The sequence below is a fragment of the Liolophura sinensis genome, chromosome 9 (assembly GCF_032854445.1).
Source record: "Liolophura sinensis isolate JHLJ2023 chromosome 9, CUHK_Ljap_v2, whole genome shotgun sequence".
NCBI classification, from domain to species: Eukaryota; Metazoa; Mollusca; class Polyplacophora; order Chitonida; family Chitonidae; genus Liolophura; species Liolophura sinensis.
In genome coordinates, this window is record NC_088303.1 from 33504370 (window position 1) to 33521521 (window position 17152).

Sequence of the window (17152 nt, forward strand, 5' to 3'; positions counted from 1 at the left end):
TTCTTATAAATAAATAAAGAGTATATAAAATCATTTTTCTTCCAAAATTAATGTTTATTAACTATGCACACAGACAATGTTTGAGAGAACCATTTGACTGACATGTCATGCTGTATGGCAGCGCCATCTGAGTTTGTAGGTTGCAGGAAGTAGTTTTTCAAAACATTAAAATTAATCAGACAATTCAGCAGACAATCAACTTTTCAGTAAAACTGAAATCAATTATAATTCCGATTAGCAGATTATTTTATCTAGATTTAAGGCAGTGTGAAAGTTTGTGTTTGACAAGGGAGACAACACTGAGAAATCCAAAAATGGAATTAAAAAAAAAACTGAATAACAACTTTTTTTTATTTTGACAGACATTGATCATGATATTTTCTTGATTTTCTTGCTTTTCAAGTTTTTTCTTTCATCTAAATTATGTCTTCATCAGCAAAAATTGCAGAGACATTCCATGTTTCCCTCTTATTAGATGATTTGTAAGTTTTATTTTTATCTCTATACCCTACTTTGACATTGGGAAAAAGATTCATTTTGTCTTTAAAACAACCATTTGAAGAGGTGTAGCCTGAGCCTCATATGATTTAAATCCTTGAAATGCAAATTGAATTTTAAAATTTTAAAAAGAGATGTCATTGGAAACATGATAAAACTAGAATGTAGCAAAGACCAAAAATTTATGTGTTGCGATTTTACTTTGATATGTTATATTTTGATGGATTGTACAGGACTGGGAGCTGCGATATCTCCACGAGAACTACACCCAAGCTCTGGACCCTAACACAACCCTTCTGCAGCCCTGCCCTGACGTGTACTGGTTCCCCATCTTCACACCCGCCTTCACCTTGGCACTCATAGATGAAATGGAAAACTTAGGAACATGGTCGAATGGCCAAAATAGCGTAAGTTAAAAGGCCCAGACCGCCTGTGAATATAGTATATATCACCAGATAGGTCATTTGTTTAGCAAATTTCAGATATAGTTTTCCTTTTTTTGTTAACAGGGTATAAACTTCAAAGAACAAAAAACATATTTGAAATCAGAATAACATGGCCTTTTGAATGATGCTTACATGTAGGTTGTCTTCACTTGTAAATAGTGCCAATGCATTCGCTGTGAGTTCAAGTCCAGCTCAGACTGGCTCCTTCTCCGGCCGTACATGGAAAGGTCTGTCAGCAGTCTGCGAATGGTCGTCGGTTGCCCCTGGGCTTGGCCTGGTTTCCACCCACCATAGATGGCGTCGTATAAGTGAAACATTCTTGAGTATGGTGTAAAACGCCAATCAGATAAATAAATAAATAAATTTTAAATAGTTGATGTTTTTTTTTTTAACCATATTGCCTTCTACAGACAAATACAGGTGTTAATCCAGTCATTCATTGGCAGTTTGTAAGTATGGGTTTGTAGTTCTCATCAGCTGAGCACATTATAAAGGCCGAGTGCAAGGTTTTGGTATAATTTTTAGCACTGCTGTTATTCCTCCGTCCACCTATGAAAGTGGCTGGTTGTATAAGTGAAATATTATTGAGTACAGTGTTAACCCTAGTTAGAAAGCTACGTCTAAATACATTATATTTACTTGCACATTTGTTCAGTGTCCTGTGACTCCATTATGAAAATAATAAAAATGGATACCCTCTGTCCACCTGTTAGCACGTATGTGTCTGTCCATACTTTGCTCATCTGTCTCAATCTGTCCCATTGTTCACATCACAGTGTCCATGGACTGTTGCTTTCTCTGATCATCTGTAAGTATATCTCCATGAGTCTTCTTTTCTTGTTGGTTTTCAGAACAGTGATTGAATAATGTGTCTAAAGTTTTCCTCATGTCATACTGCTTTTTGTGTTTTTGACCAATGAGTTTCCGTCTCTTTGAGCTCAAATCAAGATGTTTGTTTGTAACAGGATCCCCGATTGGCTGGAGGCTATGAAAATGTGCCCACGATTGACATCCACATGAATCAGATAGGCTATGAGAGGGAATGGTTGTACATCATACAGAAATATGTCTCCCCAATCCAACAGAAAGCTTTTACAGGCTACTTCCACGATGTAAGTCTCATTTAAATTTCTCATCATTTTCTTTGATCAAAATGACTAATTAATTGTCTAGATTGTCTCTGGATATATTCAATTTAACATAACTTTTGCATTGTACAAAAATGCTTTGAATCAACTCTACCCAGTTCATGTAAGTCACATCATGTGAGACTTTCCATACCTCTCTGTGGGTAAGACAAACAGAAAACGATGATTGTACAGGTTTGTTGTATACAGAAACGATAATTGTACGGGTATGTTGTATACAGAAAACGATAATTGTACGGGTATGTTGTATACAAAAAACGATAATTGTACAGATATGTTGTATACAAAAAACGATAATTGGACAGGTATATTGTATACAGAAACGATAATTGTACAGATATGTTGTATACAGAAAACGATAATTGTACAGGTATGTTGTATACAGAAAACGACAATTGTACAGGTATGTTGTATACAGAAACGATAGTTGTACAGGGTATGTTGTATACAGGAAGTGATAATTGTACAGGGTATGTTGTATACAGAAACGATAGTTGTACAGGATATGTTGTATACAGGAAGTGATAATTGTACAGGGTATGTTGTATACATGTATGTGGAGTAACGGTCAGATTATACCCATGTTCAAAACAATCTTGATATTTCCTGGTTGAGCACTCATCATTTTAAGCTTATGCTTGTTTCCTCTGCGGTCATGCATGGGAAGGTCTGTCAGCAACCTGCAGATGGTCAGGTATTCATGTATTCACCTCCTCAGCGTTTAGCCTAGTACTGTAAATGATATAAAATTTCCTGACCGGCCCCGGTACCACAGTTGGTAGAGCTTCGGGAGTGGTAGATCCAGGGTCAATCCTGGATCGAGTCACACCTAAGACCTTAAAAGAGGAAGTTGTAACTTCCTCGCTTGGCGTTCAGCATGAAGAGGATAGTGCAGTGACTGGTTGACCCGTATGGTCAGCTCGGGCAGGGCGGCTTACTTGCCTTCGGTAAGGCGTCTCAGTGAAGGAGCACTAGATTAGAGAGTGGTGGAAGTCCGTCCTGCAACAAGGAGGTACATTACATGCACTCTAAGGATTCCTTTGTCGTCATATGACTGAAAAATTGTTAAGTACGACATTAAACCCCAAGCACTCACTCACTAAAAGTTCCTGCTTGACTAAAAACTAGCACGTTTTACTTGATTTGAAGAATTCTGTTGGTCATAGATAGGTGTTTTCATGTTGGTTTGGATGATATCTGCTGGCAAAATGCAGATTTCAGCAATAAAAGTAAGATATTATGACATATACATTCCTCCAAATGTGCTATTTTTTGCACCCATATTTTAATTCATTTACCATATGTCATGATTGAGTGGGGCATGTTGTCTGGCGTTTTTTCATGTTCTTACAGTGAAACCACACAAGAAACATTTTGGTACTATGACTACCTGATACGTGCTGATATTGTCATGATGTATAGCACAGAAAAATGAAGAAGAGCTATATTATTTAGTTTAATTTTCACTTTAGTATTATAGTACATGTACACATAAGTATAAAAAGGTGAATGTAAAGCAAAAGTCAGGATTAAAATCGTCTTTCATTCAGTTCATTTTTGTAGAGATCTGATCAGTTCATTTAATCAGATTATTTATCATTACTTCATGCTGGCTTCCTCTCCGGAAGCACGTAGGAAGATCTTTAAGCAACCTGCGGATGACCGTGGGTTTCCCCCAGGCTTTGCTTGGTTTCCTCCTGCCGCAATGCTGGCCATCATTGCATAAGTGAAATATTCTTGAGTACTGCATAAAACACCAATCAAATAAAGGAATAAATATTTATCTGTACATGTAAATCTCTGTAGTGTTTTGTAATTCTGACAGTTTCATGCACAGTATAGATTACCCCTAACCCATGACAACTTTTCATGGTTTCCATGGTGATGGGGTGGTCTATGCTGTTCCAGGGGTCAATATTTTTGCGCAGCAGACGGAAATTGACATATTTTCAGTTGTATCCTCAGCCTCCTACGTCTATAATGAACTTCGTGGTGCGATACAAACCGGATGAGCAGCCCAGCCTGAGACCGCATCATGACTCGTCCACCTACACCATCAACCTGGCCCTCAACAGACCTGGCATTGATTACCAGGTAAGAACAAAATAAGATAGGTGATCTGCTGAAGAGGCTTTACCAAAGATTTTTGACAGAAAAAAGATAGAATTGCTAATAAATTCAAAATAATTCAAATAATTTGCCAAGGATAGGTCTAGTTATTGTCTTTCAGAAAATATCAAACTCGCATTATTACTATTGTGCTATTTATATTGACAATGTGATTCTAAAGTGATTATTTTTGTTTATAAATCATAACACATGTACATACGAGGGTGGTATTTTGTGAAGGTACATATTTAGGCTATAACATACCGATAGTAGCCAAAATTTGATTGCATTTGCACATATTGATTTTTTGGCTAAAATTCTGCGGCTTTGGGTTAGCCAACTATCTGTTCACCTGTCCAACTGTCCAAGTGGACAGATGGAACAGAAAATAAGCACTATTTGGATTTCCTGTTTTTAGCACTTAGGCGAGATATGTGCAGAGAAAAATGAAAGTTTGAACCCCCAGCTCAAACACCGTATCCTCCAAAGGGCTGTTTGGACACCCACTTTCACATTTCTGGCAGAACACCTGCCTCCATGTGTGACCAAACATATCCAGGGGTGTTCCATTAGTCTGCCGGTAGTTTGACTACACTGAGCCTGTGGTGTGCTAGTGGACTGGTTGTAGAAGACTACAATTATTTATGTACATACAGTTGACCATTCACGATGACTGTATGCCCTCATCAAGTGAAGGTTTGTGGAATGGTGTTGACTGGTGGTAGAAGACTATCAGTATGTTACTATACACATATGTGAATGTACATTTGACCAGTAAAGCTACTCACGTACCACTGCAGGTGAAGGCCTCTGGTGTGGTAGAAGCAAGCTAGTGGTGTAAGCCTGGAGCATAACACTGATAAACTTCAGCCTGTTTTTTTTTCTCTAGCCCACTGCAGTATGTTCACAAATTCAATTGTGAGAAAAAAACATTCTGTTTTAATTCAGTTTTTTGTTGTTGTTTTCTTATTCATTTAACTGCATTTCCTTGAATGAATCAAAGTAATGCTTTTTATCATGTATACTGTATACTCTATCTGCGCTTTTTAATCTTTCTCTAGGGAGGTGGGTGTCGGTTCATTCGTTACAACTGTAGCGTCACGGCTTTGAGACAAGGCTGGATGCTGATGCATCCTGGGAGGTTGACCCACTATCACGAGGGATTGAAAACGACAGCCGGCACTAGATACATCATGATTTCTTTTGTTGACCCTTAATTCTCATTACCTCTCTTTGTTTGATCTCTCATGTTGTATTGTAACAGGTTACTTCATCCTTAGTTGCCATGGTGACAAGGGCCTACGGTGTGTGTCTTCTAGTTATCTCCCTTTGTCTGATCTCTGTTATACTGTAACTGGTTACTTTATAGATCTGAAATTTTATGATTGAAAATGGTTGATCAGTGAGTCATGCCCATTTCAACAAGATTTATGTGTATAAATGTAAAAAGAAGTGAATGACTGAATAGCTGTATCATTATGCTCATTATTTACAATTTGCGGAAAAACTGTTGAAAACTGTTCATGTTTGTGATTGAAGTTGAGAGCATTGAGAGCATTTTCACTCCTTAGAAAAGTACATTTATATTAAATTGTTCTGTGTTCTGTGAAAACGTGTTCCTTCAAAATAGTCCCAGATAATGTTGATTTGTGGTTGGTGTAGCTCACATCGAATATGTGTTACTTGTGTTGTAGCTTTAACTTTGTTCAAGATAGCTTAAGTGCTATCCACTACATGTATGTTTGAAAATGTCAAAAAAATGTTTGATTTGTTTCATGTTTGATGCCAGCCATTTCTGACTCTGTATTTGCCCTTGTGCACATCTCCTCGAATCGTACTGGTCTTAGCAATATTATAACATGAAAAAGAGAATACTGATTTCATCTGTCACTTGAAATCTAATATATCATGCTGGTGCTGTTGTTGTTAGATATAGGTTATCAGAACTTTCACAAATTGTTGATGTATGAAGTTATGTCGTAATGTTGAAGATGTTTGACCTTCCTCCCACGTTGGCTGTCCGTCTGTCTGTTCTATTTGTATTAAGATTTTATAACATCTGGATTTTTAGAGATATAATTTTGTGTATGAACTATGGTCAGTAACTGAAGAATTCTATGTTTGTTTTTAATTCAGAATGGAATTAACGAGTTGCACATCATGGGATTCAATCTAATATGCTGACTCTGATTTAACGAGCAAAATATTAAAATGACTGGATTGTTGGATGGACTAGAATTTGTTGATGTAGGCTAAAAAATCTATCAAATTTTTGACAAGCGGAATTTTACTTTTACGTATATGTACACCCATCTAAATGCTAGTAGACAACCTATGCAAATGATAGATAAGCCAAAGACAAAGGTTGTGGATTTTTTAAGGAAATATTGTCAACTTTGTACGAAGAGGTTTTAAATGTGTCAGAACTTTCCCATGCAATTTGTGTCACATAATGAATTACATGTTTTTTTGTGTTAAAGTTGGAAAGTACAAGTTGAAGCTCTAAATAAATTTTTAAAGTATTTACTTGTAGCATGATTTCGCTTGTCACATCATCAGATTTGTCTTCCACATGTGCTAGCATTTTAAACTAATGTTTTGATCAGTTGTTTTTGTCATATGAAAATCCATATTATAAGAAATCTGATATTAGATTATGCAAATGTGATAGTATTTTTGTGTTCATGTCACTACATGTAATATGTGCCAATATACACAATGACAGAGTGATTAAGTGGGCAGTTCATTGTTGTACCTTCTGCTGTAATAATTTGCTTAAAATCTAGATTGAAGAAAGATGAAGCAAATTTTTGGAAATCAAAAACAATTTTTTCAAAGTTTTCAGTGGAGAACTCTGAAAAGAATACCCTGAAGCTTCTGTGTGGAAAGGGATGTAGAATCAATTCTAATTGGCTGACCATGGAGATAGGATATTCTGGGTTAAAGCAGAAAAACCTTTGAAACACTTGAGTGGACAGCAGGTATGCAAAAGTCAGCTTACATGTAGTTTTTGCTTGCCTTTCTCTCACAGCAACGAGTCAGAGGTGAATCTGTACATATTTCAGAAACAAAAGTTTTTTTTTAACATTTTACCCATTGGCGACATGATAATCTTGTCATTTTTTGAAGACATTTTATCTGTTTTACGTACAGCTTCATAATAATGTTAACATTTTTACTGTGCATTTAATGATTGTCTCTTATCGATTTATACGCCCATTTTAATGGCAATGATCCCTTGTGTTCAGTTTACCATGCATGCATCAGTGGTGTGCAGTATGGTTTACACACACTGCTGTATTTCAGAAAGGGCTGTAAGCTTTTTAACTTGCTTGTTAGTGTTTTCTAGTTATGAATTTATACGTAAATGCCCTAGAAGGGTGCCCTGAATTTACCACCGAATCTCGTTGACATTGTCAAAACCTGGTCCACAACGTAATCAATGACTACATTTGGAGACCTGTTATGGTGCTATATTATGTATGAACTGTTCAAAATGTCACAGGTCGATGCACATACGTATATACCTGCACATTTGGCTAAATAGATTGAATAAAATACGGAAGACTACACCGCTTTCCACCTCTGACTATTGACGGTTTCTTTGTCGTTTTCACTTGATAGGCGTGTAATTTGCTACTGTTTAAGCATTAATACAAAATGATAAAATAAAACGGGAGCGGTAAATCCACAATCAATCCTGGATTGAGTCACACCTTAGACCTTAAAAGAGGAAGTTGCAGCTTCCTCGCTTGGCATTCAGCCTGAAGGGGATAGTGCAACGACTGGTTGACCCGTACCAGTATAATGGCTCGGGCAGGGCGCCTTACCTGCCTTCGGTGAGACGTCTCAGTGAAGGGCGGTGGAAATCCGTCCTGTAACAAGGGGCACATTACATGCACTCTAAGGATTCCTTCGTCGTCATATGACTGAAAAATTGTTAAGTACGACGTTAAACCCTAAGCACCCACCCACTCACTGTTAAAATAAAACACTGAAGTGAACTGACAAGACACCGTATTTCACCGGTTACATGTAACCATTTGCCAATTATCCCACTGTTGAATTGAGTCAGATCCCAGTATAAAACCAAGTGCTAAAATCCTGAGAGACGGTTTGTCGTAAACTCCGCCCATTTTGCTCCTCCACTGATTCAGGGTCCTATTCTACGTCTTATTGAAGAAAGATTATGTTGACGGCGATCGATTTGTAGTGGTTTAGAGGGGTTACCTGTTCGCATTTTCGTGGTTCATCCTGACTGGTATAAAATTCACGTAGCATAAGGCGAAATCACCCTTCACAGTATGTAGTGCACGTTATCAAGACAGACTCTTGTACATCATCATACAGAGTACAATTCGCGTAAACAAACGGAAATTCGCAGTGCAAGAACTGTATACCCGGACCATCTCGTAGACAGCCTTTCTCTTTAACTCTATACTCGTTCTATTGACTTTAGGTAGCCGGATTTGCGTTAATGCAGTGTATTACCGTCTACTAACACGGTGTCAAAAGAAAATAATAGTTATCCTACCCTTTTTACACAAATCCCTTAATTTCGTCTATTAGGACTTACCAGTAAGCACATGGTAAACCTGAGATTATTTATTTATTTATTTCCTTGGTGTTTTACGCCGTACTGAAGAATATTTCACTTATACGACGGCGGCCAGCATTATGGTTTGTGGAAACTGGGCAGAGCACGGGGTAAACCCACGACCATTCGCAGGTTAACCTGAGATTAAGAGACCCATGGTAAACCTATAATGCGACTTGCTGTGCAGTTTTCATTGTATCCTCGCCATGAATCCAGTTCAGTGTCCTGGCACTTGCATTGTGAAACAATGGTATTAAGTTAAAACGAACATGAAAGGATTTCTCCCAGAAATTCGGGCACCTTTAAAGCCAAAAGCTAGCATGCTTTTTCCATTCCGTCAAGAGGTAGAAAGAGTCGTCTGGTTCAGTAAAAGATACTTTGATAATTTCAAACTCATGTATTTGAGAAGGTGCAGTTTTATTTTTTGTTTCTTTTTTTTGTCAAAGCAAAACTGCGTGAAGTTGTTAAACTGGCTTGCGGATATGGTAGCAGTAAGCGTTATTCCGGGGCGTTTGCCCGTATCAGAAGGAAGGAATGAATGAAAGAATGCCTGGGGTTTAACGTTGTACTTAAATTTTCAGTCATTTGACAAGGAGTTATTAGGTGTGTGTTTATATTGTCTTCATATGGCAGGGCGAGTGCATGACCCCAAAGTGCTGCAGGCACAGAAGTATCAAGGCTAAGACACCAGACATGACATCTCACCTAATCACAATATACTGTCTATACCCTACCATTTTTAAAGTCTTTGATATGACTCGATCCGGATTTGATCCGGATCAGGTCTAACGAGTTCCTATCCATATCTGTGTCGACATTATCTTTTTGAAGGCTTGTAAGGTTTAAAGAAACTTATACCACATATGCAGTTACTTCGGTGTTAAGAAGAGCCTTATTCATTGTCGGTGACCTTGGCAAATTATTCAAGTCAGTGGGGTAATTTAATTCTTCACGAGTAGAAGATTCTCAACAGCTTATGGCCGCAATTGGGTCTCGTCAACAAAGAAATACAAAGACCAAAAAAAAAAAAAAATTACATATGCCTTTTATGGATTAAAAGACTTTGAAAGTGTTTTTATAGTGAGGTTTATTTATTTGATTGGTGTTTTACGCCGTACGTAAGAATATTTCACTTAAACGACGACGGTCAGCATTACGATGGACGACAGGAAACCGGACAGAGCCCGGAGGAAAACCAAGACCATCCGTAGGTTGCTGCAGGCATTCCCACGTACGTCCGGAGAGAAAGCCAGCAAGAAATGGACTGGAGCTCACAGCGACTGCATTGGTGAGAGGCTTCACCAATGAAGCCTCTCACCATAACGCAGTCATAACGCAGCGATGGCGCGCTAACCACCTTGGCCACATATGCACCATTGTGTGGTATATTGTTTACGGATCCGAACGCTCTTCATGTCGATTTCAGTCACACAAATGTAGTTTAAAGTGAAAGACGGCACCCCATTAATGTTTATGTCCAAGGACAGACTATCTCTCAAAGTATCTTAAACCGGCATAAAATATTTTTTTTTTAGATTTTTTTCATTGCAGTAAAAACTTAAGTGAAACTTCGTCTTGTCATAGCTTCAGAGTGTCTCCATTATCGGCAGCACGGTGACGTCACGTTTACTCTAGTTCTCTAATGTCGAAGGTATTTCCCGTGCTATAATTGTATAAAACAATAGCCTAGGGCAGATTAAAGTTGTATACTTCGGCGATGACGGGCCAAGTGATGAATGGCTTTCTCGGAAATTGGACATAGGCCTACTGGAAGGATATTTCTTCCACTGCTTGCACTGTTATACAGTTGGCTTGATATATCGTTTAGACAGATGCACTGCCGGGGTATTCCTGGTTCAGGTCGTAACCTCCAGAGCGTGGTTGTGCCGGTACCGGGAATTCTGACACTATTAAATGTTTACAAAATTACAATAGGATTGCCGTACAACTGGATTCATGCTCAATTCTGCTACAAATGGAAATAAATGTAAGCACCACTGACCACTGAGGCTAATCTTGGCATCCAACTGTCGCTGGATTGTTTGCTTTAATTTTGTTATGGTGTCTTAAGATGAGAGCAGTGCTGACCTAGTTATCGCGGACGTCAGAGAAAGCACCTCTGCTTAAACGCAGCGGTTCAATAATTTGACTATTTTATACAAGAAAACAGAATTAATATACCTTGTAGGCGAGAAAGACAATTTAAATTCTTCAGTTCTAATGAATTCAGAGAAAAAAAGTGTCTCATCAGATTTAGGTAATTTTAAGCATTGTCCGATGAGATGCCGTCTTCTCGTTCTCATAAACCTTCGGCATCCGTAATGAATTTTACTCTTACTGATATTTGTTATTTAGCAACTGCATGCTGACTAAACGCTAAAATGAACGACAAAAAATGTATTTGCATAATTTGAACAGCGTGTCAAAGTGATGGCCCGTAAATGATACAGACCTGTCCCACAACATCGCTACGGCTACGCGTAAATAAATCATTGTAAACAATCTCAATATGATGTTTTATGCAGTAGTTCTGTGTTATTGATAGGTCACTTCATGGCGTGAATGGGTAAAGGGGCTTCATCACAGATTAGACCGCGCAATTTGATAGCAACGTGTTTGATTGGATAGAAGTCTCAAGATGGCTGCATCGATTCACACCGGCCAGTTGAGCACTATTGTCATTTTTGTTCTACATTTTATTCGGTGAAATCTCTTTAAAACAATAAAGTATGATACTTTTTAGAAAGCTTGAGTGTCCTGCTTTCGATTGAAATGTTTCAGCCAAGTGCTATCTTGCCATTTAAGGTAAATATATGGGGTTCACCAGAGAAACAAGCAAAAGCGTATGCGGTACATAAGTGCATTAATTATAAAAAAAAAAAACCCCCAAAACAAACACATATGCATTGCTGTCCATTCCAAACGTTTTAGGTCACGAGGCAGTTTATTTTGAGAGCCAACAACATTCACAATGGGCTAAACAAAGATGTATCATCAATAAAAAATATTTATTTCTGATATAACATTGATGTTTATCTCATTTATGTCAACGAGGAAGAGTAATGGCTCAAGAAAAGAGCCCTGCGTTACATTTTGAGTATAACTAAATCTAACCCATTAATAAACTTTTTTCTCTTGTTTAAAAATCTTTCGAGGCATTTAATAGCAGATTGCTTTAAAGTATACAACACCCCTCTGTACTAGATTTCCTGTAAATCTGAAACCTTTTCAACCTCCAAAGCAGTTTTTTCTGTGGAATTCTGGATACAATTATTTTGATAATGAGGCTAAAATGATTTGTTTGCATCACTGAAAATGCAAGCTTCATAAAACGGTGCAAATTATTTCCCTCAACCAACAGTTTCTCTCAGAATGGTTTAAAATATTGGTCGCACAGGCGTTTGAAAAGGCGGAAGAATCAGGGTAATTACGCAAATGCTTTACTCACGTATATTTGAAGACGAGAATAACATCTTGCCTTCATAAATCGGTACAATTTTTTCTGTACCAATATAGTCAACTGACACACAGCAGAATCCCATCTTATGGAAAAATATATAGAGCGCCAGGAATGGAAGTTTTCTTGTCTTGCACCTTGCTGCCAGACATCTAGGGGCCCGGTTCATAAAGCAATTTCAGGCTTTAGTTCAAAATTGTAATAAAAAAAAATCAGCTCTTAAATATATGCATCAAATGGATACAATTATGACCGCTGATTTTATGCTACGTGTAGTAGAAGAATTTCATCTCAGATTGAGCATCCGGCTTCAAAAATATTATTTTGTATTCAAAATTACAATTTTGAGCTTTATAGCCCAAGGTGGCTTTGTGATAGAGGCGCCAGGAGTGGAGGATCATTTCTTTTTGCGCTCTAGCACACTAATCTCCAGGAATCCAAGTCCCACAGTTTTATCAGAGTACTGAAACCCGACGGTCTCCCTGAGGATGAGCACACAGTGGCTTTCTTGGCGTTTCCTTGCCACTCATAATTCACGTACTCCACATGAAAAACAGCCTTCGACAAAGAAAAAGAGAAATGCTTCACAATCATCTAAGTATTCATATAAGTATATATACAGGTTTTTATGTACTAATTTTGATTGGGTTTTAACGTACTCAGGAATTTTTCACTTGTACGGCAGCGGTCGGGTTTATGGTAGGAGGAAATCGGGGTGCCCGGAATAAACCAGTGCTCTTCACCAGGCGTTGCAAGAGGCCAGCGCTTTAATCATCTGAGCCATGCAGAGAGGACTTATGTCTTTTTAACAAATGTTCTAAACTTGAAATTTATGAACGGCAACTCACGACTGGCTATATTAAAACATAAGTCTGTAGATATGCCACATTTATAACCTTAAAATATATAGCCAAAAAGGAAAAAAAAGTAAACGGGCGACCAATTTATATACCAAATTACTCGCTATTGGTTGAACTGAGTTCCAAGATAAACCTCCGTTTTATATTGTTATGTGCACAACTGCCGTCAGCTTCTAAATTTAGATTGCCACTGTTTACATATGCTGAGTTCAGGGCCTGCTGTCTACCTCTGCCTTAGAATGTTCCAGAATACGCTCAGTTCGGGGCCTCTTTGTTTACAACAAGTGTTCAGGAGTTTTCTTATTCTGGAAAATTCCACCAGTCTATATAAGACCTATGAAAGCAGGTCAAAGGAGGGGAGAACGGAGAATTATTGAGAGTTTTGGATGCTCTCGCTGTGTATTACTTTAGTAGGCCTTTTGTGCTGAATTTTGGTGTCTTCATAGCCTCTGGCTTTGTTATATCCTATCTCCACCGAGCACTTGTTCAGTCTGAACTTAATTATATTTAATTAAGTATATTTAATTTGTGCTCTTGTGTACACAGTGCTTATTAGTACACGACCCTGTCTGTGGAAATCTGTGTATATTTCGTCATACACTCGGTTATACTGTGGATTTTCCCTCTTATGAATATTGCCTCTATGCAATTTTTAGGCATTGTGGAGTATATGCGTCCGTTTGGACTTGACACCGTTGTACATGTAAGTACTTTAGTATTTTTATAGATACCGCTATCCTTTCTTGTTAAACGTATTTACTTTAGTATTTGTAAAAGTCTTGTTATCTGTTCTTGTTAAACCTAATAAATTGTTGTAAAATAAAATCTGCTGGTTTTGGTTACTTTTTTTTTTGTGCGGCTAAACTGTCTTGTATTTCGAACAAGCCATCTCTTTATAATACAGACAGTTTGGGTCGTAACAATATACACATTTATTTGTGCACACACCTGCACTTGACTAGAAGATTGGTGATGATGAAATATTACAGATGAATAAAAAAGAAAAGCAAAACGTATGTGACAAATATCACAAGAGTACATGACAAATATCACAAACGTATATGACAAATATCACAAACGTATATGGCAAATATCACAAGCTTATATGGCAAATATCACAAGCGTATATGACAAATGTTACAAACATATAAGATAAATATTACAGACAAATATTTACAAACCCACTATTAGTTATTTACATGCATGTACCTACACCTACAGTAACATACGAAAATGTATACTAACTCACCTTATTTTGGTCGAGAAATGGCTGGAGATCCGGGCACTCTGTATAATCCAGACACTCCTCGTTCAGGGCCCAGTCGAAGTAATCCACCAGCTCATTCACCTGCGCCAGATCGTTCTTCAATCCAACTGACAGTCCTCGTTTATGGGCCTCTGATGTTCAAAAGATGTTCGATTTATAAAACTCACCAAGACCATGCCTTAAACAATGTTTAATTCTCTGTACGATCAATGGTACATTCATGTATGTTGAATATGGACAAATTTGTTTGATTTGATTGGTATTTTGCACCGTACTCAAGAATATTTCAGTTTGTATATTGGTTTTGAATTAACAGACTTGACGTGCTTATTATTTGAAAGTTTAACACGATTCTATTGTATTTCGGTATGATATGACGATAGTATCTCTTTGACACACTAACCGCCATCGTATAAATGCAAAAATTTATTCTCTGTAGGCCCTATACTGACATCGGGCCGACCAGGACCACGGCTTATAGGCCTAATCCAGATATAAATCCCTTAATGCTTATGCTGACTTTTTTTTGTATTTCATTCAACATCGGCTATTGTTTGATACAGAATTTTCTTTTTAGATTTTAAAGCTACGGTACATATGTAGGCCTATAAGCCTAAACGACACCGCATGGCATGTACTACATTTGCAAAAACCAGCATGCTACGCGTTGCAATAAGCTAGGCTACATAGTGCACCATGCAAAGATGGGAAAATGTATATACTGGATATTAATGCATGATAGAATAGGAGACTTTGTAGACGTACTGTATACACTCTCACCTCGAGATATGAATTTGTTGTAATCCAGCTGATGAGCGGGTGTCAAGCCCAGCCCGTTGTTGTTGTCATACGCATCCATATTGTCCGGCTCGACACCGTCACAGCCGCGGCTCTGGGCGTAGTCTAGGCGTGCCATCATGATTTGTCTGATGGTGGAATCTCGGATGTCCACCCACTTCTCATCCGGATAGCCGGAGAGGATCGAACCTAATGTAGCTGCCGGAAACTGAGAATAATCGGCTCTAAAGTCTTCCGCACTACCAGCCGAGAAATAGCAGATAACAATCTTTCCCGCGCTGAAATGGTGAAATGGTTACATGTATCCTAGATACATTTTCATGTAGGATTAACCGATTTTACATAAACTGGATACGAGTAAAATTTAAATCCTGATATATTTTGTTCAATCTCTGAATAGGCTTCAGATTAAACATATGATAAGGTATATTTAAGGAAGGTCGGTGGTTTACTCCGTGTACCCCAGTTTATTCCACCATATATTTATTTATTTGATTGGTGTTTTACGCCGTACTCAAGAATATTTCACTTATACGACGGCGGCCAACATTATGGTGGGAGGAAACCGGGCCGAGCCCGGGGGAAACCCACGACCATCTGCAGGTTGCTGACAGACCATCCCACTTACGTTTCACCATATAATAAATCTGACCACCATCATGTTTATAAGTGAAACAAGGAAAATACAAAACACTGACTTTCAGATTAATACAACAATTTGAAGTAAAACATACGCTTTCAGTGTAGCAATGTCCGAGGCTGTGGCTTCGTAGAGGTCTATGTCGTACATGTCAACGTTAAGACTTGTGTTTATGGTCTGAGTGATTTGCCACTGCCAAGTTGTACCAGGTGTCGGGCGCCAGATGCAAGAGGAAAAGCCCTGCCCTAGCAGCGAGAGTAAGACGGTGAGGAGAAGCCACATGGTTACTTTTGTCCGTATCATCAAGCAATCTGAACAGCGATGTTAACAGAAAAAGCTAAGATTGATACAGTGCAGAGGTCGTTGTTCAGCCTGTGAGTGCAGCGCTGATGTAAACTTGTCAATAACTGGGTGTCCGTTTTAATTGAAAAACAAACAAACAAAAAAAAACACGTGTACACCGAGTTCCTGTTTGTATAAAGAATGTTACACACACCTGTAACCTTGTTCGTGGCCACACCCCTTTAATTAATTCTTATAGGTAAACAAGTGTGAGCACAGTTCACCAGACAGGTTAATGTTGTTCTCTTCTTTCAACACCGAGCCACTAAAAGAAAAAAAAAACAAAAGAAAACGCGTTTTTTTGCTATCACTCTTGCTAAATACTCAGACATTGCAAAAAATCCCTTAATTATACACAGAAAAAGAGATAAGGCTGAGGGCAAATTCGTTTTCACATGTTAATATAAAATAGAAAAAAATTGTGGGATCTTTGCCAAGAAATATATATCTTAAGCCAACCTGATTGCATTCCCACGTGTAGACATCTTTCTTCACGGTCGAGTGAAATACGTCTTCTGTGTTCTTTGTGATAAAAAACGCAAAAAGTAAAATAGAAAATATATAACAATAACAAAAGAAAGTACATAACAATTCATCAAGCTGGTCAGTCATTTATTCATTTAATAGGAGATTTACACCGTACTCAAGAATATTTCACTTATAGCATGGTGGCGAGCATTATGGTTGCAGGAGTCCGAGTAAAACTCACGACAATCCTCAGGATGCTGGCAGACATTTCCATGTACACTCGGAGAAGCCGTCAGCATGATTGGCATGGAGTTGAACTCCCAGCGACGGCATAGGCGAGAGGATCCTGAACAAGTGATCTCTGCTAGCATGATAACCGCTCGGTCACGAAGACCACTCAAGCTATATATATATATATATATATATATATATATATATATATATATATATATATATATATATATATATATACACACATACAAGAAACTTTCATACAAGAAAGAATGGGGAGGCGAGATTACA

The 17152-nt window shown here is 38.0% G+C and overlaps 2 protein-coding genes across 3 annotated transcripts in view; one reads left to right on the forward strand and one right to left on the reverse strand.

The window, feature by feature from the left end:
• LOC135474735 (procollagen-lysine,2-oxoglutarate 5-dioxygenase 1-like) overlaps positions 1 to 6356 on the forward strand; it is a 53443-nt gene extending 47087 nt beyond the window's left edge. The window contains exons 16-19 of one of the 2 annotated variants that reach the window (XM_064754310.1): positions 732 to 905; positions 1910 to 2056; positions 4046 to 4186; positions 5263 to 6356. In XM_064754310.1, the coding sequence (XP_064610380.1) occupies positions 732 to 905; positions 1910 to 2056; positions 4046 to 4186; positions 5263 to 5418 (618 nt within the window). In that variant the 3' untranslated portion in view covers positions 5419 to 6356. The remainder of the gene's footprint in view (positions 1 to 731; positions 906 to 1909; positions 2057 to 4045; positions 4187 to 5262) is intronic. The other variant, XM_064754311.1, reaches the window with a different exon arrangement.
• A 6217-nt stretch (positions 6357 to 12573) lies between these two features.
• Positions 12574 to 16102, reverse strand: LOC135475801 (uncharacterized). Its single transcript, XM_064755741.1, has 4 exons — positions 15915 to 16102; positions 15163 to 15458; positions 14365 to 14513; positions 12574 to 12813 (listed from the first exon to the last, which is right to left on the reverse strand). Exons 1-4 carry the CDS (start codon positions 16100 to 16102, stop codon positions 12670 to 12672), a joined length of 777 nt encoding a protein of 258 aa, XP_064611811.1. The 3' UTR covers positions 12574 to 12669.
• Positions 16103 to 17152: the final 1050 nt, after the last annotated feature.